The sequence below is a fragment of the Zootoca vivipara genome, chromosome 9, assembly GCF_965207765.1.
Source record: "Zootoca vivipara chromosome 9, rZooViv2.hap1.1, whole genome shotgun sequence".
Taxonomy (NCBI): Eukaryota; Metazoa; Chordata; class Lepidosauria; order Squamata; family Lacertidae; genus Zootoca; species Zootoca vivipara.
In genome coordinates, this window is record NC_142592.1 from 7,769,846 (window position 1) to 7,792,572 (window position 22,727).

Consider the following 22,727-nt stretch of genomic DNA (forward strand, 5'->3'; position numbering starts at 1 on the left):
TATGTTTCTGTTAAGCTTGGCAAAGCGGTGTCATGTGGTCAAAGAGTCCAGCTAGGCAATACTTACTTAGAATGCTGCTTCATTTCTGCCCCCTTTTAAAGCCACTCATTCCCTGCAGTATCTAGGATTCAGCTTTAAGAGGGGTAATGCCTCTGGCAGGGGACCCTCAGCTCTCACCTGTGGCTCCTAGAATCTGTCCGCATGCAACACAGTGGTCACACCCCGGGAACGGCTAAACCAAGTGGGGGTACCTGGTGGGTCTCAAACCCTCGGTGCGTTAGGGACTTCCCCTTGCATGAGAAGACAGGCTCTGGAGACTTGCACTAATGCCCATTAGATAAATACCAGGGATTTGGTAACATTGAAGAATTTTGCAGTGTATTTGGTGCCAGGATGGATTCTGTTCCATCCTGCACTAAAAATAATGCTTGGGAAGGTGGGAGCTTTGTAATTCATGATTATAGGTGCACTGCGGATTGGTCAGTGATTTCCCCCCCCCCTTGCCCCTCCATACCTAACAACCACATGGGATTCCATTCCGTCTATATAAAAGCATTTCATTGCAGATAGACTTCTAGTGTAAACAGAACCCTGCCAAAATAGTGGGTTTTAAAATATGAAATATCTCAGCTTTTCTGCATCTTAGTTAGCCTCTTCTTCCTTTTCTCTCACTTGCATTGTCCATTTATTAAATATTTTAGCACCCATCTTTGTGCTTTTGACCTGCTTCATTTCCCTCCCCCCCAAAAAAATGGTTTTCACTTCGCATTATTTAGCCTTCTCTGACTCCAACCAATTTCAACATTACCAAGTGCCCAAATAAGTTGCAGCACCTTTCCGGTTCCAGTGGCTATGCTGTCAAAGAGAATTAAGTTTCCAAAATGCAATGGGGTGATGGAAACAGTATCTTCCTGAGAGTTCATTTCATGACCTTAGTCTCTTCCTTTCAGCATCTCTACTCATTATCCTGTTGCACGACCTCTGCAATACAAATAACGACTGCCAGGGGAACTGAAGGCCAAGGTAAGATTGTTCATTTGCTAGAATGAATTTCTTTCTTTCTAAAACTGTGCTTTCACAAGTGGAATTGTGTTTGCGTTTTAATGTGTTTGAATTTCCAGGGAAACGTCCAGCGAAATGATTTTAAGCCCAGCTTGGTAACTGCAAATGGGGAAAGCAAATAGTAGTGGAATTTACATAATTCATGGCACACTTTGTATTTTAAAAGCTTTTTCGGTTGTGAAGTCTAAAACAGCATAATGTGGGAGACTTCGTAGCTGTTTCATAAGTGCCTGAATGCAAGTTATGGTAAAAAAAAACCAACCCTTTTAAATATTTTTGCCAGGATATAATCTTCTGGCCAGAGCTATGTGTTAACTCCACCCCCTTACCTGATGTCCTCAGGTTGAATTCTGACTCCCACCAGGAATAGCGAACATGTTCAATGGTCAGAGTTGGTGGAGGGGAATTGCCAGAAGCAGTTAGAAACTCAGATATATGAGTTAGTTGCTGAATGGCTCCTTAAACCAGGGTTAGAGGGTAAAGGGGCCCCTGACCATCAGGTCCAGTCGTGTCCGACTCTGGGGTTGCGGCGCTCATCTCGCTCTAAAGGCCGAGGGAGCCGGCGTTTGTCCACAGACAGCTTCCGGGTCATGTGGCCAGCATGACAAAGCTGCTTCTGGCAAACCAGAGCAGCGCACGGAAACGCCATTTACCTTCCTGCCGGAGTGGTGCCTATTTATCTACTTGCACTTTGATGTGCTTTCGAACTGCTAGGTGGGCAGGAGCTGGGACCGAGCAACAGGAGCTCACCCCGTTGCAGGGATTCGAACCGCCAACCTTCTGATCAGCAAGCCCTAGACTCTGTGGTTTAACCCACAGCGCCATCAGGGTTACAGTTGCCAAAATGGAATGCCTACTTGCCATTTTGGGGTCAGATGGCTTGAACGTTGTATTTCTCAATGCAACTTTATGGTTTCTGGAAATCATTCTGTGCAGATAAAATATAACGGGTAGAATTCTACAGGAATCCCCAGGAATGGTGGTGGAGACGTCAGGCGCCCGGGCAGCTTTACATGGTCGCAAGTGGCTGATCGCCAGGTACAAAATGTGCCTGGCGAATTTCGAATGGGGGCCAAAAGCACCTGAATTTGAGGAAGGCTGATCTTGGTTAACAAGTGTTCCTAAATCCATCTTTGCTTGGTAACATGAACGCTTGAGCAGGTGGGGAAAAGCAGTGCTTAACCTTTCTGCTGTGGTTGCTGTTCATCCGCAGCCAACCCTCTCTGGGTTGTTTCCCCCCAGACAGGCTCCACAATTGGGAAGAAGTCCCTAGCTGTAGGGACAAATTCATAGTACGTGCACTAGGTTCAATATTATTCTGCCATATTCATTAGATGTCAAGGTTGGAATAACTGAAAAAGGTCAGCATAACTGGCAGGTGAAAAGAAAACTGGGACTTCCGTGAATGATTCCAGAAATGTGGCTGTCAGAGCAAATAAGCTCCAGGTATCTGTTTACACTCGAAGAGGAAACTTTTTTTAGTTGACGTTGACACACAAATTCAGCTTTTCCTGATTTGCACTCACAGTTGTACTTTGTAGTCATGGTGTCACCTGTAAGCAGGAAGAATATCACAATAGCTTTGTTGAGTCTCTCAAGGGCAACAGAGTGGTGGGAATAGTTAAATAGCAGCATCTGTTTCCAGGATCTTAAGTCGTGTTTTATTGAGCTAGGTTACGTGATGCTTTTTTTGCTGACCCATAAAATGTTAAGTCTCCATAGCCATTTTTATTACTAAAAGGGCCATGGACTCTCAAGTGAAACAGAGATTAGTGACATTGGCAGGAGATTTTAAAAAGCGTGAGGTTGGCGTATGCCTCGAAAACAGACTTAATCTTGATTTAATTTCACGCTGCAAATGTTGATACGTAGTTGCTTTAGCCAGCCAAGAAAATAACAGTTAATGCTGATGCCTGATATCCTAGGGTAGGGTGCCTTTTCACTTCAGTAATTTTATAGAACTGGGGTTATTAAAATCCTGGAGAGTTTTCTGCTCATCTTGCCACCTCATTTCAGTTGTGGTAGGGAATGTCGAGAAGCTCAAAAGGGGCATTTTTTTAAAAATTACAATTTTATTACCATTGGGCTTTTCTCTCTTAAATACAGAGTGAATATATGAAGGAAGGCGTTGAGGAATCTGCTGAAGATGAGGCGACTGAATCGGAAGAAGACTTTGAATTTAATGAAGGAGTTGGATGCCTTTCCTAAAGTCCCTGAAAGCTACATCGAGACCACGGCAACTGGAGGAACAGGTAAGCCCTGCTGGCAGATTAATTTCAGTTTTTAAGAATTGCGTTCAACCAAAGTTGGGCCACTGTTGAATCGTTTGCTCCACCAAGCTGCATTAGCAAAATAAAAAAGATTACAAATATTGAAAAGAGCAAGCTGTTGCACAGTGATTTTATAACTTCACGTTAAATAAACATGCCAGTGCTGTTTTAATATGGTTTGAGAAAGTTCATGGACGCCCCGTGGCCCAAATGGGTTCTGCTCAGAACTGCACCCCAATTTCTCCCTCTTCTTCTACCCCATGTTGACTAGAGTCAGAAGTTCTCATGACTCTCATTCTCTGGAGGACCCCTGATTTGGGTAAATGACCCTACAGATTTGGGTCAACACTCTTGGATGAAAAGGCTTATATGTAATGGTATTTTAAATGTGGTGCCTTAACTTCAAAAATTGCTGCTTCCTCCAAATGTTGTTGTTAGTAGCCATGTTCCTGTTGTGCTGATTCAGAATGGCACAGGCCTTGCGGGGCTTGGAGGTCGATTGTCATTGACAAAGAGAATCGGGTCCAGAGGAAACTGACCAGAAGGGTGAAGAATTTAGAAGCCAAGTATGATGAGGGATGGGTATGTTTAGCCCAGAGAAGAGGCGATTAAAGGGAGACATGATTGTGATCTTCAGATATGCAGAAGGTGGAGCGGTCTTGTTCTCCATTGTTCCAGAGGGAAGGTTAAGGACGAGAACAAATGGTTGGAAATTGCAGGGGAGCAGATCTTGGCTGAACATCAGGAGAAACCTCCTGTCTGTAAGGCAGATGTTTGACAGTGGGAGCAGACCACCTTGGGGGATGATTGCCTCTCTGTCGCTAGAGGAATTTCAGCAGTGACGCTGATTATTTAATACTAATTATTTAACCAAACCAAACCAAAAAACCCTTTATTTACCACAAAGTGCCCAGAGTTGTTGAGCTTTGGGGGGGGAGCTGCTGACCAAAGTTTTGGAGGTTTTTTGGGGGGTGCAAAAGTTGCTTTGCTTTGGGGGGGGGGAAGAGAACAGAAATAAATGACCTATAATACCTTCACTGCACCGACATAGCCTGCCAAGGCGCCAAAAAACCCAGCACAGAACGGGTTAAAAAACGAGCGCTGTTACACCCAATCATAGTCTGCCAAACGCCAGAAAAAAACAGCACAGAAAGGGTTAAAAAGCCAACAACAGCGCGAATGGGCCGATGGGGCCGATGTGCCAGAAGTGAGGGCTCTGCGTGTCACGTCTGACACGCGTGTCATAGGTTCGCCATCACTGGCTTAATATATTAATGTGTTTAGTAGAAAGTGTGTTCCACATTGCCTTTTTTTCTCCTTGCAAATTCAATGGATATTGTATTTATGCTAGTTCTTTCTTTCTTTCTTTCTTTCTTTCTTTCTTTCTTTCTTTCTTTCTTTCTTTCTTTCTTTCTTTCTTTCCAGTTTCTTTAATAGCATTTACAACGATGGCTCTCTTAACCATAATGGAGTTTATGGTCTATCGAGACACCTGGATGAAATATGAATACGAAGTAGATAAAGATTTTACAAGGTAATTTTTCGCTCGTTTGCTTTTCAAACCTGTGCTGCTTGCATGCTGTTTTACGCTTCCTAAAAACACCTTGGCTGCCCTAAGGCGATAGCGTTCAGATTTCCATTTGAATCCAGGATGCCCTGGTAACAGCAACGCCCAGCTGCTTGAGAAGCTGAAAAACAAAATTATTACCTATCTCCTGGGGCAAGAAGAATTGCGGAGAGGAAGCATGGCATTTAGTCAGAGTCCAACAGATGTGACCAGTTACCTGGGGATAATTCATGTAACTCTGGCAGTGAGAGTCATTATGTGGCTGAACTCCATGCCGTCTCAGTAATGTCTGTAGGAAGGAATCACATGACAATTGATTTGGTTACCTCTAATGTGAACGTTCTCCTTGAGCTTGTGGTCAAATCCATCCCCTAAGCCCTTGAGGTTGCTGGTCACATCAGTAGGAATTAATGTGCTTTCCTGCCTTTCAGAAACAGCTGCCATGCTGGTTGGGCAATGTACGGTATATACCAGCACTTAGTATTTAAAATTCTGACACCATTGGATTTGCACGTTCTCGCAGTTATGCATTTGCTGCAAAGACTTAGGTGTAACATGGCCATGGCTAAGAGTTAAAAATGGCCTGCAGGATTGTGCAGTCATTCCCCTCAAAGGGGAAGTCTCCTTGCCCTTTCCCACAAGACTTCACCTTTATTTACCTATTATTATTTTGATTGATTGATTGATTGATTGATTATATATACCACCCTATACCCGGAGGTTTCAGGGCAGTTCACAGGACAAAATCAAAATATAAAACCAATGTATAAAAATATAAAACTCCTTTCCTCATAGGCGAGCTCAGGGCGGCTATCAACCTCCCTTCATTAAATAAATCATGCCCCTGTGGCAGTATATGTCCTGGGGTAAAATCCTTAAAAAAGCTCAACAATTTAGGAGAAAAATTGTCTAAAAAAAGGTCAACAACTGTGGCCGGCCCTTACACTTGTTCACTTTATCAGATCTGGCCCTCTTTGAAAAAAGTTTGGGAGTTTTCCACTTGGTAACCACTGGGGAAAGAGTCCTTTCAGTGGTGGCCATCCTGGTTATAAAATTATCTCCCCCAACACTTTTCATGCCATTTTTAATCAGCTTTTCATTCCTTTTCATTCTGTGCAGGGTTTTTAATCTGCTTTACGTCTATTTACCATTTGGATTTTTGAGCAGTTTGAAGCCCTGACTTCAATTCTTGTTTATGGCCCAACCCAGGTTCATGTTAACCATGGTTAATCCCGGTGCTTTAACGATCGTTAAAGCTTGCAACGAATTCGTAATCGATGGGAGGAGAGCATACAACCCCGCGACTTGCTCCCAGTCTCTTAAACATAGCTAACGGGTAGCCTGCCTTGCATCTCCCAAATGAGAAATAATAATAATATTTAGATCAGAGCACATTTTGCCTCGTGTTTGCCTGCTGTGCATCCCTTTGGGGAGTCATCAGCATCTTGCCTCTCTGTTGGAGGCCGATGTGATCTTAATGCTTTGGCAAATAATCGCTGTTGTGCATTTTGGCCCCTGGCTTTGTTGTCATGGAGATAATTGGCTGGTGTCAGTATCAGTCTAATGAGCAGGAGGTGCCTGGAAATTTTGAGATGCTGTACCCCTTGGTAAGAAGTCCCAGGTGAACTATTCCTATATCTTGCCTTGTTTTCTCAGTTAAATGCGGGGGCTCCTTCCGAAATCTATTGACTTGCTTCAACTTCCTGTTCCTTATATAAAAGAAGAAGGGTATTTTAAGTGTTTCTGCCTTACCACCTTATCCGAGGTTCTGCATATCTTTCAATATTCCTTCCAACCCTTTAAGAAGCACTGCGATAGTTCACAGTATTATGCACCTACTGAATGTAGGTACTTTCATAGGAGTTTCTTCCGATTTCTTCAGACGGGTAACTTGGGTCTGTTCAACTCGTAGATATAACCGCTTTTATCCGGTGCTGGGGTTTGTGTGTAGAGACATTATGTCTTGCTTTAAATAGAAATGCATACTTGGTTCCTTACCTTACTTCCTCTTGTGGGTGTGCATCATACCTGCCAAGTTGCTGTCAGAGAAATAAGGGACCGGGCCGGAAATAGCAGACCAGAAGTAGCGCTGCCGTCATTTTGGAACTGGGCAGAGCATGCTCAGAAGTGACTTTTGATGCTGCTTTGCCCAGTTCCAAAATGGCCGCCGTGCCAGAAGTCGCACTGCAGCCATTTTGGAACTGGGCAGAGCAGCATCAAAAGTTGCTTCTGAGCATGCTCTGCCCAGTTCCAAAATGGCCACCGCGCCAGAATAAACCGGGGGGGGGGACGACAAAAAAATCCGTTTTTTCAGCTAGGAACAGCTGGAAAAACGGGGATTTCCCGGGGAAAACAGGAGACTTGGCAGCTATGGTGTGCATGTAAGCAGAAGTGAAGCAAATTATAAGTATTCCCGTTCAGATAGCTTAATTGAGGCTTTCTGCGAGGAGAAATACTTTGCCAAGGTGAGATTTTGCAGTAGTCATTGGCCTCGAGTGCAAAATGATCGGCATTTTAACTGGACATAAATAGAGCACCAAGCAGAATGTTCTTTACTCAGGATTCACAAACAGCAATTTGAAAGAGGAGCAGGAATACAATACTTTGCAGTCATGAAATGTTCACCGCACTTGCGTGGGAGATAGCCCAAACATAATCATTTGAATCCTACAAACTGTGATTTGGGAGATTAGGGACTTAGCTCGTGGTTTGCATGCAGCATCATGTGCAAACTGAGCAAGGCCGAACATGTGGGAAGTGACAGGGAACCAGGCAGAGGACCTTCTCGGTAGTGGCGCCCGCCCTGTGGAATGCCCTCCCATCAGGTGTCAAGAAGATAAGCAACTATTTGACGTTTAGAAGACATCTGAAGGCAGCCCTCTTTAGGGAAGTTTTAAATTGATGTTTTAATGTCTTTTTACGCGGGAAGGTAAATGGCGTTTCCGTGCGCTGCTCTGGTTTGCCAGAAGCAGCTTTGTCATGCTGGCCACATGACCCGGAAGCTGTTTGCAGACAAACGCCGGCTCCCTCGGCCTATAGAGCGAGATGAGCGGCGCAGCTCCAGAGTCGGACACGACTGGACCTGATGGTCAGGGCCCCCTTTACCTTTAATCTCTTGTTGGAAGCTGCCCAGAGTTGTTGTTACCATTCTTTTGCCTCTCTAAATCTGCCTTTAGCCTTCTGGTTCAGAATTCTAGGTCGGACGTTTTGGCTCCCGAACGCCACAAAGTGAGTGTTCCAGTTTGCAAACGTTCTTTGGAACCTGAACGTCCGACGCGGCTTCCGATTGCGTGCAGGAAGCTCCTGCAGCCAATCGGAAGCCACGCCTTGGTTGTTGAACGTTTTTGGAAGTCGAATGGACTTGTGGAACGGATTCCGTTTGGCAAGCAAGGTGCGACTGTATTCTACAGCAATCTCATGTAGCTTTTGTGAAATTGACATGCTGTGTCTTCTTTTCCCCCCTAGCAAATTAAGAATCAATATAGACATTACTGTCGCAATGAAGTGTCAGTGTAAGTATTCTCATGCAATGCGGTTAATTTTTTCAGTTTGAAATGACTGTTTTTGTTACATTAATAGGAGGGCACTTTCTATTACCCACAAAAACAAGAGTTGATGCCAAAAATTGTATTCCCGGGACTGTGTGATCATTTACCTCATGACACAGGGATGTTAATTTTATCATTAATTTCTTTTTTAAATACACACACACACACACACACACACACACATTTCCTTTTTCCTTTTTATTAAATATTAAGCCAAAAGAAGTGATGTTAAGAATATAACAAATAATAATAATGGAAACATATTATATATAGTTTTCTTGATCTATGTAATAATATCCGTAAAGTTTTACTGGAATGGATTATAATAAAATGTGTGGATTTACTTTTTCTGGTACTTTATTACACTGCCCCATATTTCTATAAAACAAACTTAAGGTGGTACGTCTGCTCAGAGCAAGTGCTTTCCATATTTCTGAGTCCAGACATTCCTTTATTCACAATGCAAACATGACTTTTCTGCTTTTTCTCGGGTATAAATCCTCATTTACTAATGCTTTGGACCAAGTTCAGCTTTACATACAAATTTAGATAATAAGACATTTGTGTTTTTTTCCTATTGCCTCTAACTATTATGGTTTTTACTTGGAAGAGGGAAAGGGGAAATAACCAACCCAGTTTTGGAAGAAAAAGAAAAATAGAATTGCACATTGGAGCTAATATAAAGCAAAATGAGCTGAAATAATGCCAATATACTTTGCAGCAGCCTTCTCCTGAACTAATATGCATTGTAAGATTTGCTTGACCTTTTTTCCTTATCAGAAATGCAGACAGCAGTCTGTAGCAACAAACCATGCAATGCTTTGCTTTTGTGGAAGGACTGTGACATTTACGAAGTCCTCATTAGGAAGAAACATGTCACTTGAGGTGTTGCAATTGGGCGGCTCAAAAAACTCCCCATTTTTCACATGTGCGGCGCCAAAGGTCGCTGTGACAAACCGAGATCTCCTTAAGAGACAGAAGGAAGAAAATCTGATGTTTTTTCAAGACAAACCATTAGAAAAAGAGCTGTAGGTGTGCCAGTTTTACAGGCCTGTTTTTATTCTTACGTGCCTGCCTTAACATTTCGACTTTTTTTTGCAACAGATATTGGGGCCGATGTTCTAGATCTGGCAGAGACAATGGTATCCTCTGCAGATGGATTAGTTTACGAACCAGTAAGTTCGCTCCCTTCTATTCATAAAAGATACGGTTAGCCGCCAGTTTGTTTTCGAATGTGGAGGGGCATAGAAAACCACTTTCATTTTGATGAGCCTGGGCAAAGATCCACAGTAGCAGATGGTGTGACAGGCGTTCGCAGAGGCCCTGTGCACATGGTTTAGGTGTGTAAAGCAAGATGGATGAACGAACCTTAGAGAGTATGCATGATGCCTGGTTCCCCCTGCTATTGTTGGACTAAAGGTAAAGGTAAAGGGACCCCTGACCATTAGGTCCAGTTGTGACCGACTCTGGGGTTGCGCGCTCATCTCGCATTATTGGCCAAGGGAGCCGGCGTATAGCTTCCAGGTCATGTGGCCAGCATGACAAAGCCGCTTCTGGCAAACCAGAGCAGCACATGGAAACGCCGTTTACCTTCCCGCTGTAGCGGTTCCTATTTATCTACTTGCATTTTGACGTGCTTTCGAGCTGCTAGGTTGGCAGGAGCTGGGACCAAGCAACGGGAGCTCACCCCGTCACAGGGATTCGAACCGCTGACCTTCTGATCAGCAAGCCCTAGGCTCAGTGGTTTAACCACAGCACCACCTGGGTCCCCTGTTGGACTACAACTCCCATTATCCCTAGCTAGCAGGACCAGTAGTCAGGGATGATGGGCATTGTAGTCCAACAACAGCAAGGGACCCGAGTTTGAGAAACACTGCTTTACCAAGTACCATAAAAGTCCCTGTTCCAAGGATATTATAGTTCCTATTTTAGACTGGGGGATGGGGGAGGTGAAGAACGCCAAGAATAGCATGGATTGAAGGCAAGTTCATGCATTGGGATAAGTTTACTTCCATTTGAGGATCGGCCGTTGCTGTGGGGCTGAACATTTTCCATTTCTTAAAATAATTTTTTTTTAAAAAAATCATAAAATCTAGTAATGTGAGGGATACAAAACCAGTTTCAAATCTGCGACCATCTCTTTTTAAATCTTTCTTGTTGCTCTTTGGAAAATCAAGATATTTACACGGGGTGTGAAATTAACACGGCATTCTTTATTTTTTGCTTGGTTTGCGGAACGCTTCACTGAATGTTGATCTTCTCCGTTGCAGGTAATATTTGAACTCAGTCCTTTGCAAAGAGAGTGGCAAAGGTAAGAAATAATACAGGTGCAATACAGTGTATGTAAGCAGGCCGAATAAGGGTGGGTGTTTAAATTTGACCACCCCCAAGTTTCCACTTAAAACTAAGAAATAAAAATAAACAGCTAATGGCTCACAATGCACTTAGGGGCCTTCTGCAGTTCAAGTGACCGCTAATTGTTGCTGTGTAATTTCTGCAAATGGAGGCGGCCGCAGTCATCATAGATCAGTCTACTTCCTGGTTGGGAAGACCTGCGTCCCTCCGGAATTTTCTGGGCTGTAACTCCCATGATCCTTGACCCATGGCTGCCCTGACTGGGGCTGATGGGAGTTGGAGTTCTGCAACATATTTGGGGGTGAAAGGTTGCTCATCCCTGGACTACTGCAGCGCATTGTTTGTGGGGCTGCCTTTCAAAAACAGCTCAGAAACTTCGCTTAGTTCGGTCTACAGCTGTTGACTAGAACCAGTCTGATAGAGCACATCCCACCAGTTCTTAAGCAGCTGTACTGGCTACCCAATACAAAGTGCTGGTCTCCAACCCCCCTGGTTGATTGGCCCCCCCTCTGTCTCGGAAGACAAGGGAGGAGTGTGCCTTTGGGGTGAGGTCAAGCTCTTGGGAGGTTTCAGCGCTTGCTGTGGCTCTAGAGACCGACACAGGCGAGACATGTTTTGCTGCAGCTGAGGCAGATGAAGGCGTCCGGTTGAACCGCTGCAGATGCACCATGGCGCTTCTTCTTTGCGCTCCTCCCAGTGATCATTTTGAATTGACTTGACTGCCTGCCTCCAAGCACTGTGTTTTTTAAGGGCTCCCTTGCTCCTTTGTTAACATACGGTGGTGCTGAGAGTGTCTTTGCACGGTGTGGGCTGTGTGATATGGGGCTCAAGTTTGGGAATCACCCAAAATTGGGCGGAGGGATATTGCATCAGCAAAAACTGTGCTGTAGCCCCACGCAACACAGCCCTCCCTGCTTTGGGGGCGGGTGGGCAGGGACACGACCCTCCAGAGAGGCTTTTTTTGAGACTGGGTGGAGTTCTGCTCATGTGACTTTTGGATGCAACTTTGAAGGTTTCTTCCTGCCTCCAATTTTTGCCGCTCTCAAATAATACGAGTAGCCAGTATCTTGTGTGTGTTTGTGTATGGATGACTAAATATTGTACAGCTTTATTGTATCCATGTCACACATGGAGTGGGGATCCTGTGGTCCTCCAGATGTGCTAGGACTCAAGGATGGGCATCAAACAACATCTGGAAGGCCGTGGGTTTCCCAACCCTGCTTTACGCTGCTGAGTTCAATCAATCAAAAGTTTATTGCATTAGCCATATAGCCATAGCACATATAAAAGATCAAACAGGCAACTGTTGCACAACAACATAGAATACAACAAATACAACTATAACATTAAATATAAAGGGTCTGGTTGCTTCTGTTTCAGTGTATCTGATGAAGTGTGCATGCACACGAAAGCTCATACCAAAATAAAAACTTAGTTGGTCTTTAAGGTGCTACTGAAGGAATTTTTTTATTAAATATAAAATCCAGCTGAGTGCGGCTGGTAAGGTAAAAGACAAAGCAAGGCATGTCGACTGTGAATATAACAGGAATTTTCATAGGACTAGGGCTGGGCCCTGCTTTACGCTGCTGAGTTGTTTCTCCGTTGTCCATTTGAATTGCAGGATGCTGCAGATAATTCAGAGCCGGCTGCAGGAAGAACACTCCCTCCAAGACATAATATTTAAAAGTGCTCTCAAAAGTGCCTCGACGGCACTGCCACCAAGGTAAGGGTTTGCAGGTTGCAGTTCATCCTTTGCTTCGAGCATTTACTATATGCAGGGGAATTAAAAAATATATATGATATACATGTGGTCTTATGCATGTTTCTTCAGAGGCAAATGCCATTGCCATCAACATGATCTGCAGGCTATCTGCACGTCTATCGTCTCCTCCCCACAAAAAACAATGCTGCCGTTCCAGTGGCTCTTAAATGCGTTTTTGAGGAACTTAAAGGGCAGGGAAAGGAAGCGATTTGACAATTCTGACATTTATTCCAAGATAGCTCAGGCCTGTAAGGACATTCTCCCTGGATGTTGTCCTTGTTGGCCTTTTGTCCCTTTTTGCTTCTGAAATCAAATCAAGCATGCCATTTTCTTTTCTTCCTGTCAACAATGGCAATAGAATCCTTCTGGGCTCCCGAGGAGTTCAACTTTTGGCTTCTTCTGCCGTTTGTTTGCCAGTACTGCAAATAGCAGAACGGGTAATAATAATAATAATAATAATTTATTATTTATACCCCGCCCATCTGGCCGGGTTCCCCCAGCCACTCTGGGCGGCTTCCAACAAAACAGAAATTCTAAAATACAAAAATCCATCAAACATTAAAATACAGAAATCCATCAAACATTAAAAGCTTCCCTAAACAAGGCTGCCTTGAGATGCCTTCTAAAGGTCTGGTAATTGTTGTTCTCTTTGACCTCTAGTGGGAGGGCATTCCACAGGGTGGGTGCCACTACCGAGAAGGCCCTCTGCCTGGTTCCCTGTAACTTGGCTTCTCGTAGTGAGGGAACCGCCAAAAGGCCCTCGGAGCTGGACCTCAGTGTCCGGGCAGTACGATGGGGGTGGAGACGCTCCTTCAGGTATACCGGACCGAGGCCGTTTAGGGCTTTAAAGGTCAACACCAACACTTTGAATTGTGCTCGGAAACGTACTGGGAGCCAATGTAGGTCTTTCAGGACCGGTGTTATGTGGTCTCGGCGGCCGCTCCCAGTCACCAGTCTAGCTGCCGCATTCTGGGTTAGTTGTAGTTTCCGGGTCACCTTCAAAGGTAGCCCCACGTAGAGCGCATTGCAGTAGTCCAAGCGAGAGATAACTAGAGCATGCACCACTCTGGAGAGACAGTCAGCGGGCAGGTAGGGGCTCAGCCTGCGTACCAGATGGAGCTGATAAACAGCTGCCTTGGACACACAGTTGACCTGTGCCTCCATGGACAGCTGTGAGTCTAAAATGACTCCCAGGCTGCGCACCTGGTCTTTCAGGGGCACAGTTACCCCATTCAGGACCAGGGAGTCCTCCACACCCACCCGCCTCCTGTCCCCCACAAACAGTACTTCTGTCTTGTCAGGATTCAATCTCAATCTGTTAGCCGCCATCCATCCTCCAACCGCCTCCAAGCACTCACACAGGACCTTCACCGCCTTCACTGGTTCTGATTTAAAAGAGAGGTAGAGCTGGGTATCATCAGCATACTGATGGACACCCAGCCCAAACCCCCTGATGATCTCTCCCAGCGGCTGCATATAGATGTTAAAAAGCATGGGGGAGAGGACAGAACCCTGAGGCACCCCACAAGTGAGAGCCCAGGGGTCTGAACACTCATCCCCCACCACCACTTTCTGAACACGGCCCAGGAGGAAGGAGCGGAACCACTGCATGACAGTGCCCCCAGCTCCCAAGCCCTCTAGACGGTCCAGAAGGATGTTATGGTCGATGGTGTCAAAAGCCGCTGAGAGATCCAGCAGAACAAGGAAACAGCTGTTACCTTTGTCCCTAGCCCGCCGGAGATCATCGACCAGTGCGACCAAGGCAGTTTCAGTCCCATGATGAGGCCTGAATCCTGACTGGAAGGGATCCAAATGGTCCGCTTCTTCCAGGCGTGCCTGAAGTTGTTCGGCAACCACTCGCTCAATCACCTTGCCCAAGAATGGAAGATTTGAGACTGGGCGATAGTTGGCCATATTGGCCGGATCTAAAGATGGTTTTTTAAGAAGCGGTTTAATAACCGCCTCTTTCAGCAGGTCTGGGAAGGCTCCTTCATGGAGAGAAGCATTTACCAACCCGCGAAGCCCATCGCCCAGCCCTTCCCGGCTAGCTTTTATAAGCCAGGATGGGCAAGGATCAAGGAGACAGGTGGTTGGTTTCACTCGTCGAAGCAGCCTGTCCACATCCTCGGAGGTAACAGATTGAAATTGATCCCACAAAACTTGACTAGACAGGACTCTAGCACTCCCCCGCCCCGGCCCTGCTCCCACGGTGGAGTCTACCTCTTCCCGAATCTGAGCGACTTTATCTGCAAAAAACTTTGCAAAATCATTGCAGGAGATCATGTGGCCCGTACTGGGCCCGGATGGAGCAGGTGGTTCCGCTAAATTGCGAACCACCTGGAAGAGTCTCCTGCTGCTGTTTTCTGCAGATGCGATGGAGACGGCGAAGAAGGTCCTCTTCGCCGTCGCCATTGCCACTTGGTAGGCTCGAAGTTGAGCTCTAGCCCGTGTCCGGTCTGATTCAAAATGAGTTTTCCGCCACCGGCGCTCTAGCCGTCTCAACGACTGTTTCATCGCCCTCAGCGCCGGGGAGAACCACGGGGCTGTCCGGGCTCCATGCAATCTGAGAGGGCGCTTCGGAGCCAGACAGTCAATAGCGCTGGTTAACTCCGCATTCCAGCGGGCCACCAGGGAATCAGCTGAAAGGCCATCGACATGGGATAAAACATCCCCTACCACTCTCTGGAAGCCAATTGGATCCATTAAGTAGCGGGGGCGGACCATCCGAATCGGTCCCACCTCCCTGCAGAGGGGAAGGGTTGCGGAGAAGTCCAGTTGCACCAGAAAGTGATCTGACCATGGCACTTCTTTTGTTTCGCTTTTACTTAATGTCAGATCACCACCATCCATAGAGGTAAACACCAAGTCCAAGGCATGTCCGCGGCTATGAGTTGGGCCAGACTTATTCAGGGACAGCCCCATGGTGGCCATGCTTTCCACGAAGTCCCGAGCGACTCCTTGTAAGGTCGTGTCGGCATGGATGTTAAAATCCCCTAAGACAACCAAGCTAGGTGTCTCCAGGAGCACATCCGACACAACCTGAAGCAGCTCGGGCAGGGAATCCTTGGTGCAGCGGGGAGGTCGGTACACCAAAAGGAATCCTGTACTGCCCCTATTGCCCAACTTCCAGAACATGCACTCAGAAAACTCAGTCTTACCAATGGGACGCCTGGTGCAAACTAATGACTTCCTAAAAATCACTGCAACCCCCCCTCCCCGCCCAGATGGCCTGGGTTGCTGTGCATAAGAGAAACCTGGTGGGCAAGCAGCGCCAAGAACGGGCCCATCGGCTTCATCCAACCAGGTCTCTGTCACACATGCCAGGTCAAATCCTCCATCCACAATCAGGTCGTGAATGGCAGTGGTCTTATTCATCATCGACCTGGCATTGCACAGCAGCACCTTTAGGTCATGTGGGTATCCCTTGCTGATTCCAATATCTGTCCGGTCAGGACCAGACCCGGAGGCAGGGATAGTCCTCAGACAACGACTAAGTCTGCCTCCTCGGTAATGACATGGTCTGGTCTTAGCGTAACTCCTCCTCCTACCCGTGACCACTGAGATCGGTTGTCCCAGTGCATCACCCCCTGTGGAATCTGCCCCAGCCATTTTGCTTGCTGGGACCCCCTCCCGGGCAGCCCTGATCCCTCCCCTTAAAAACAAAATAAAACCTCTGTAAAAAACAGCAAAGAACAGAACAAAAGAAAAACACAATAAAACCAAAAACAATAAAAATTACAAATACACTAAAATTTAACAGATTCCCACACCCAACTAAAAATCCCTCCCTAAAACCTATGTAAATCAAAAAATACAGTAAAACAATACAAAGACAGAAAATTACAAACTAAAATTGACCCCTCCCCTTAAAATCAAATTTAAAACCAATACAGAAAACACTAATACAATAAAACAATACAAAGACAGAAAATTACAAACTAAAATTAACCCCTCCCCTTAAAATTGAATTTAAAACCAATACAGAAAACAAACTAACAAACTAAACGATAAACAAAAACCAAAAACAATAAAAGTTACAAACACATCAGAATTACAAGAAAAGCAGCAGCGGCACTGTTCCAGGCCTCCCAGGAGCCCCAAAGCTGTGGTAGAGTATGGGTCCCACCCCCGGGCCCCAGGTGGAAGTGGGCTCCAGGGGGAGCAGCCCCCCCCAAACACTCCCTGGCAGAGCAGCAGCAGCAGCAATGCTCCAGGCCTCCCAGGAGCCCCAAAAGCCGCGGTGGAGTGGGGGACCCGCCCCAAGCCCCAGGTGGAAGTGGGCCTCAGGGAGAGCAGTCCTTCCAGCACTCACAGCAGCACTGATGTTCCAGGCCTCCCAGGAGCCTCAAAAGCTGTGGAGGAGTGGGGGACCCGCCCCAAGCCCCAGGTGGAAGTGGGCCTCAGGGGGAGCAGTCCTTCCAGCACTCACAGCAGCACTGATGTTCCAGGCCTCCCAGGAGCCTCAAAAGCTGTGGAGGAGTGGGGGACCCGCCCCAAGCCCCAGGTGGAAGTGGGCCTCAGGGGGAGCAGTCCTCCCAAACACTCCCTGGCAGAGCAGCAGCAGCAGCAACAGCAGCAATGTTCCAGGCCTCCCAGGAGCCTTAAAAGCTGTGGAGGAGTGGGGGACCCGCCCCAAGCCCCAGGTGGAAGCGGGCCTCAGGGGGAGCAGTCCCTCCAGTACTCACAGCAGCACCGATGCTCCAGGCCTCCCAGGAGCCCCAAAAGCTGTGGAGGAGTGGGGGACCCGCCCCAAGCCCCAGGTGGAAGTGGGCCTCAGGGGGAGCAGTCCTCCCAAACACTCCCTGGCAGAGCAGCAGCAGCAGCAACAGCAGCCACAGTGACACAGAAATGCCTGCGGTGCGTGAAAAGTAACGTTTTCCATGGCTGTAACTTGTTTTCCTTCTTCCATCAGGGAGGACAAGTCATTGCAGCCTCCGGATGCGTGCAGAATTCATGGGCAGCTGTATGTTAATAAAGTAGCAGGGAACTTTCACATAACTGTGGGCAAGTATGTTCATTTCATTTACTGAAAACACTATAAAACCAACCCCTCCCTCCTTTATCGGCATGTTGGGGGTTTCACTTTATGATGGACAGATCAGTTGTGAGATCATATGCATGTCTAAAGGTAAAGGGACCCCAGACCATTAGGTCCAGTCGCGACCGACTCTGGCGTTGCGGCGCTCATCTCGCGTTATTGGCCGAGGGAGCTGGCGAACAGCTTCCAGGTCATGTGGCCAGTATGACTAAGCTGCTTCTGGCGAACCGGAGCAGCACACAGAAACACCGTTTACCTTCCCGCCAGAGGAAGGTATTTATCTACTTGCACTTTTGGGGTGCTTTCGAACTGCTAGGTTGGCAGGAGCTGGGACTGAGCAACGGGAGCTCACCCCATTGCAGGGATTCAAACCATGACCTCCTGATCGGCAAGCCCTAGGCTCTGTGGTTTAGACCACAGAGCCATCCGCATCCCTTGAAGCAAATGCATAGAATCTTAGAATTTTAGACTTGGAAGGGGCCATGAGGATCATCTGGTCCAACCCCCTGCAATGCAGGAATATGTAGCTGTCCAAAGGCAGATCAAACCTGCAGCCTTGGCGTTATCAGCACCATGCTCTAACCAGTTGAGCTATGATTGTGTCCTCCCTCATCTGGCCCAGCCCCCTGCAATGCAAGAATCTTGCCCAACATGGGGCTCAAAGCCATGACCCTGAGATGACCCCCCCTTTTTCATAACTCTGCTTTTGATTTTTTTTAAGCCCTTCTCCTCTCAAGATTAAACGTTTTGAATATCTCCCTCTACCTGTGAAGCCCTTGGGATAGGAGTTGACGAACTGGTCCTGCTCGCGGAAACCTGGGCAAGGACTTCACTAGCACTACAGGGCTTCCCCACCCCCACCCCCTAAAATTGGCTTGGTGGGGTCTGGTAAACCTCCAAAACAGTACGCTGCAGTTGGTGGATCATTCTGTTGGGCAAGTTGACAGAACAATTGCATTAAGGGTTGTATCCAGTGGTTGTGTTGACAGAGGGCAGCTCAGGCAGCTGATAATAATAAAAATAATAATAAACAAATAATAATAATAATAATAATAATAATAATTAATAATAATAAATACCTCGCCCCTCTGGCTGGGTTTTCCCAGCCACTCTGGGTGGCTTACAGCACATTAAAAATTGTGAAACATTTTTTGTTAAAAGTTTCCCCATAGGGGGGCGGCCTTCATATGTCTTCTAAAAGTCAGGTAGTACAGGTAGTTTATTTCCTTGACATCTGATGGGATCTCTCCTTCAGCCCCTGTGCAGAGTGTGGGCTGTGCCATATGGGGCTCAAGTCCACTAACAAGCCAGGCACAGTGAAGATTTCATTTGCCAGATTCCTAAAACGCTTACACCAAATTACATTAATAGCATCTAGCAGCAGTCTTGCCATGCACTTTGAACGCTAGACAAAACTGAACATAGACCTGAACATAGACTTATTTCATGGGCTCCACGGAGCAATGTTAGGTCTTCGGTTGCCTGCTGCTCTTCTGTATACACCAGGGGCTAGCCATTCTCGCGATCTCCAGGCGGGCTGATCTCCAACTGGCTGTGTCCCCTTGTAAGTGGTGCATTGCTCTGAAAAGTCCATAAACTGCCTATTGAAGTTTGCCCTTCTTAATCGCATCCTTTTGATTCTGAAACTTTGTTCCCTCCCCCTCTTTCTCTCTCTCTCCTTAGGGCAATTCCCCACCCAAGAGGCCATGCACACTTGGCAGCCCTTGTGAGCCATGAATGTGAGTCCCTTTTGTGATCTTGCATGAATAGCTATGAGATGTTTTGGGCAAAAAAAAAGTGTTTAGAAGAAAAACATTTTGAAATACTCCGTCTGCGATGTGGCGCATTCAAAGAGCTCCGATTGCTTCTTTTGGACCAGTTTAGAGCTACCACTGACACCGTGTTTTGTGGAACAGATACAGGGGTACCTTGGTTCTCAAATTTAATCCATTCTGGAAGTCTGTTCCAAAACTAAAGCGTTCCAAAACCAAGGCACGCTTTCCCATAGAAATTATGCAAAATGGATTAATCCGTTCCAAACTTTTAAAAACAACCCCTAAAGCAGCAATTTAACATGAATTTTACTATCCAGCGAGACCATTGATCCGTCAAATGAAAGCAGTAAACAATGTACTGCAGTCACACAATCAATCAATCAATCAGTAGCTGAACTGGGTTCCACACAGTCACAGAGACAAAACAAAAAAGCCGCAAAAACAAAAACGCAAAATAAATAGCAAAAACAGACAGACCTGTGCATAACACTAAAAACGGAAGCGTGGCACTAAAAACAGAGCACGTTCAGCTTCCCAAAACAGTTCGCAAACCGGAACACTTACTTCCAGGTTTGCAGTGTTTGGGTTCCAAATTGTTTGAGTACCAAGGCGTTTGAGAACTAAGGTGCCACAATATTGGCTTGTGTGTGTGTGTGTGTGTGTGTGTGTGTGTGTGTGTGTGTGTGTCATTGTGTGTGATGATGAACACCTCTCTCTCCCTCCCTTCTTTCATGGATAAATCTCCCTTGCCCACCCCCTACCCAACTTGTTTTTTAAATTAATTTTTCATTAATAATCCAGTGGAGGCCACATTAATACAACGCCAAATCATACCAAATAACATACCATCAAAGGAGTCAATTAAACAGTTCTGAATTAAATGTTTTTGGATGACTTCCCGTGTTCTGGCTATCAGGAGTTGATGTTATTCCTTGATCCTGCGCCAATTTTCTTAATTAACCCAAGTTCCACAATCTTAACCCTTTGTTGTAGCAGTCACTGATGTGAAGACTTTCGACCGTGTTTAATAAATCCAAATCCATTAATTTGCAGAAGGAAGTTATATCCTGTAGCTGTGTGAAATATTTATTTACCTTCTTCATTTCCTTCATGTTGTGACCAGTCAGTTTTCTTCAACATGGCCCCTGCTTCGAAAGCTCATCTCTAGCTGTGTCACAGCTTCATTTTGCCTCTCTGAGACCGAAAGCAGAAGGAAGTCCGGCCGCGACTTCTGACTTACTTTCAGTGTTCATCTCCTTGTTTCTTTTAACGAGCTGGTGTCTCACCAAAACCATCATAACTCAGAACTAGAGCTCTCTTTAGTTGGCACTGTTACAAATCATCCCAGTATTTCACACAGTCTATTCTTTCAAGCACTCCGTAAAGAAAATTATAAGTTCTTGTTGAATCCCTCTTGCGTTCCATATATGGTTGTAATCAATTAGTATTTTCCTTCCATTAATAATCCACCTACCCAACTTCCATCTTCTGTGTGGTCATTGACCTTTGGATTAAAATGAAACCAGGTAAACTCCTTCACCTGTTTTAATAACGGTGATCCATAACATTGAAATTTCGTAGAGGGGAACAAGAGGGAGCTGTGGGTGGAAAGACCTGATTATTACTTAATAATAAAATCAAATAATATCAAAATATAAAACCACAAAGTATATAATCAAAATAAAAGCAACAACCCAATAACACCCTCCCAAAAGAGCCACATTTTAAAAGGGCATAGGATGTCAATCAAGTCAACCAAAGGCCTGGTTAAAAAGGTATGTTTTTGCCTGGTGCCTAAAGGTATATATTGAAAGTGCCAGGCGAACTCCCCTGGGGAAAGCGTTCCACAGATGGGGAGCCACTGCAGAGAAGGCCCTGTTCTCGTGGTGCCACCCTCCAAACCGTTCTAGGAGGGGGCACACAAAGGAGGGCCTCAGAAGATGGTCTCAGGGTCCGGGTAGGTTCATATGGAAAGAGGCGGTGCTTGAGGTATTGCGGTGCTGAGCCATTTAAGGCTTTATAGGTATAAACCGGAACTTTGAATTGGACCCATAAACAAATTGGTAGCCAGTGCAGTTGGACCAGGATCGGTGTAATATGCTCAAACCGTCTTGCTCCAGTGAGCAACCTGGCCGCTGAATTCTGCACCAGCTGAAGTTTCTGAACTGTCTTCAGAGGCAGCCCTACATATGACAAGTTGCAGAAACCTAACCTTGAGGTTCCCAGAGCATAGACAACAGTAGTTAGGCTATCCCTGTCCAGATAGGGGTGTAGCTGGGCCACCAGCTGAAGCTGATGGAAGGCCCTCTGGGCCACTGAGGCCACCTGAGCGATAGCAGAGGATCCAGGAGTACCCCCAAGCTACGAACCTGCTCCTTCAGAGGAAGTGTAACCCCATCAAGAGCAGGCGAGCTCCCAGACATCTGGTCTAAGGAACCAGCCCCTAACAGTGCCTCTGTTTATCTGGACTGAGCTTCAGTTTGTTGACTCTCATCCACGGTTTCAGACTGAACTGGGCCATCTAATTTTCTGAAACACAATGTCTGCTGTGTTGTTTAGTCTTTCTTTCTTTATTTGACCACCCTGCTTGCGGTAAGTCTTTGTCAAATCCTCTGTTTCCTTATAAGCAGTCTGATGTTGTTGTTGTTGTTGTTTAGTCGTTTAGTCGTGTCCGACTCTTCGTGACCCCATGGATCAGAGCATGCCAGGCACTCCTGTCTTGCACTCTCTCCCGCAGTTTCGTCAAACTCATGTTCGTAGCTTCGAGAACACTGTCCAACCATCTCGTCCTCTGTTGTCCCCTTCTCCTAGCGCCCTCAATCTTTCCCAACATCAGGGTCTTTTCCAAGGATTCTTCTCTTCTCATGAGGTGGCCAAAGTATTGGAGCCTCAGCTTCACGATCTGTCCTTCCAGGGAGCACTTCATGGATCAATGCCATGTCGTGGCGAAGGGGCTTGAATAACTCAGAGAAGCTATGAGCTATGCCATGCAGGGCCACCCAAGATGGACAGGTCATAGTGGAGAGTTTTAACTAAACATGATCCACCTGGAGAAGGAACTGGCAAGCCACTCCAGTTTCCCTGCCAAGAAAACTCAATGGACAAAGACAAGGACAAAGTCTGACGTTAGCATGAATATTTGCATCCATTTTTGCATTCTGGAAGACTGCGCACGCTTGAGCTCTGTGTTTTGACTCCGGGTTGTCGCTTTGTGCGGGGCTGGGGGGGGGGTTAAATAAACCTTTTAAAATACACTTTGAAAAGGTAGTTCGAAGCCTTACTTGCTTGAAGTTAGCTTTTAGAAGTTGTTTGGCTTCGAGTGGAATTCTCAGGGACTACATAACTTGAAA

The 22,727-nt window shown here is 46.2% G+C and overlaps 1 protein-coding gene across 2 annotated transcripts in view; it reads left to right on the forward strand.

Moving 5' to 3' along the window:
• The window catches only part of ERGIC2 (ERGIC and golgi 2), a 31,250-nt gene that overhangs the window by 3,210 nt on the left and 5,313 nt on the right, over positions 1–22,727 (forward strand). For both annotated transcript variants that reach the window (XM_035126508.3, XM_060279401.2), the window contains exons 2-10: positions 951–1,023; positions 3,169–3,314; positions 4,758–4,866; positions 8,365–8,411; positions 9,552–9,622; positions 10,718–10,758; positions 12,424–12,525; positions 17,477–17,572; positions 19,286–19,341. In XM_035126508.3, coding sequence (XP_034982399.1) covers positions 3,209–3,314; positions 4,758–4,866; positions 8,365–8,411; positions 9,552–9,622; positions 10,718–10,758; positions 12,424–12,525; positions 17,477–17,572; positions 19,286–19,341 — 628 coding nt within the window. In that variant the 5' untranslated portion in view covers positions 951–1,023; positions 3,169–3,208. The remainder of the gene's footprint in view (positions 1–950; positions 1,024–3,168; positions 3,315–4,757; positions 4,867–8,364; positions 8,412–9,551; positions 9,623–10,717; positions 10,759–12,423; positions 12,526–17,476; positions 17,573–19,285; positions 19,342–22,727) is intronic.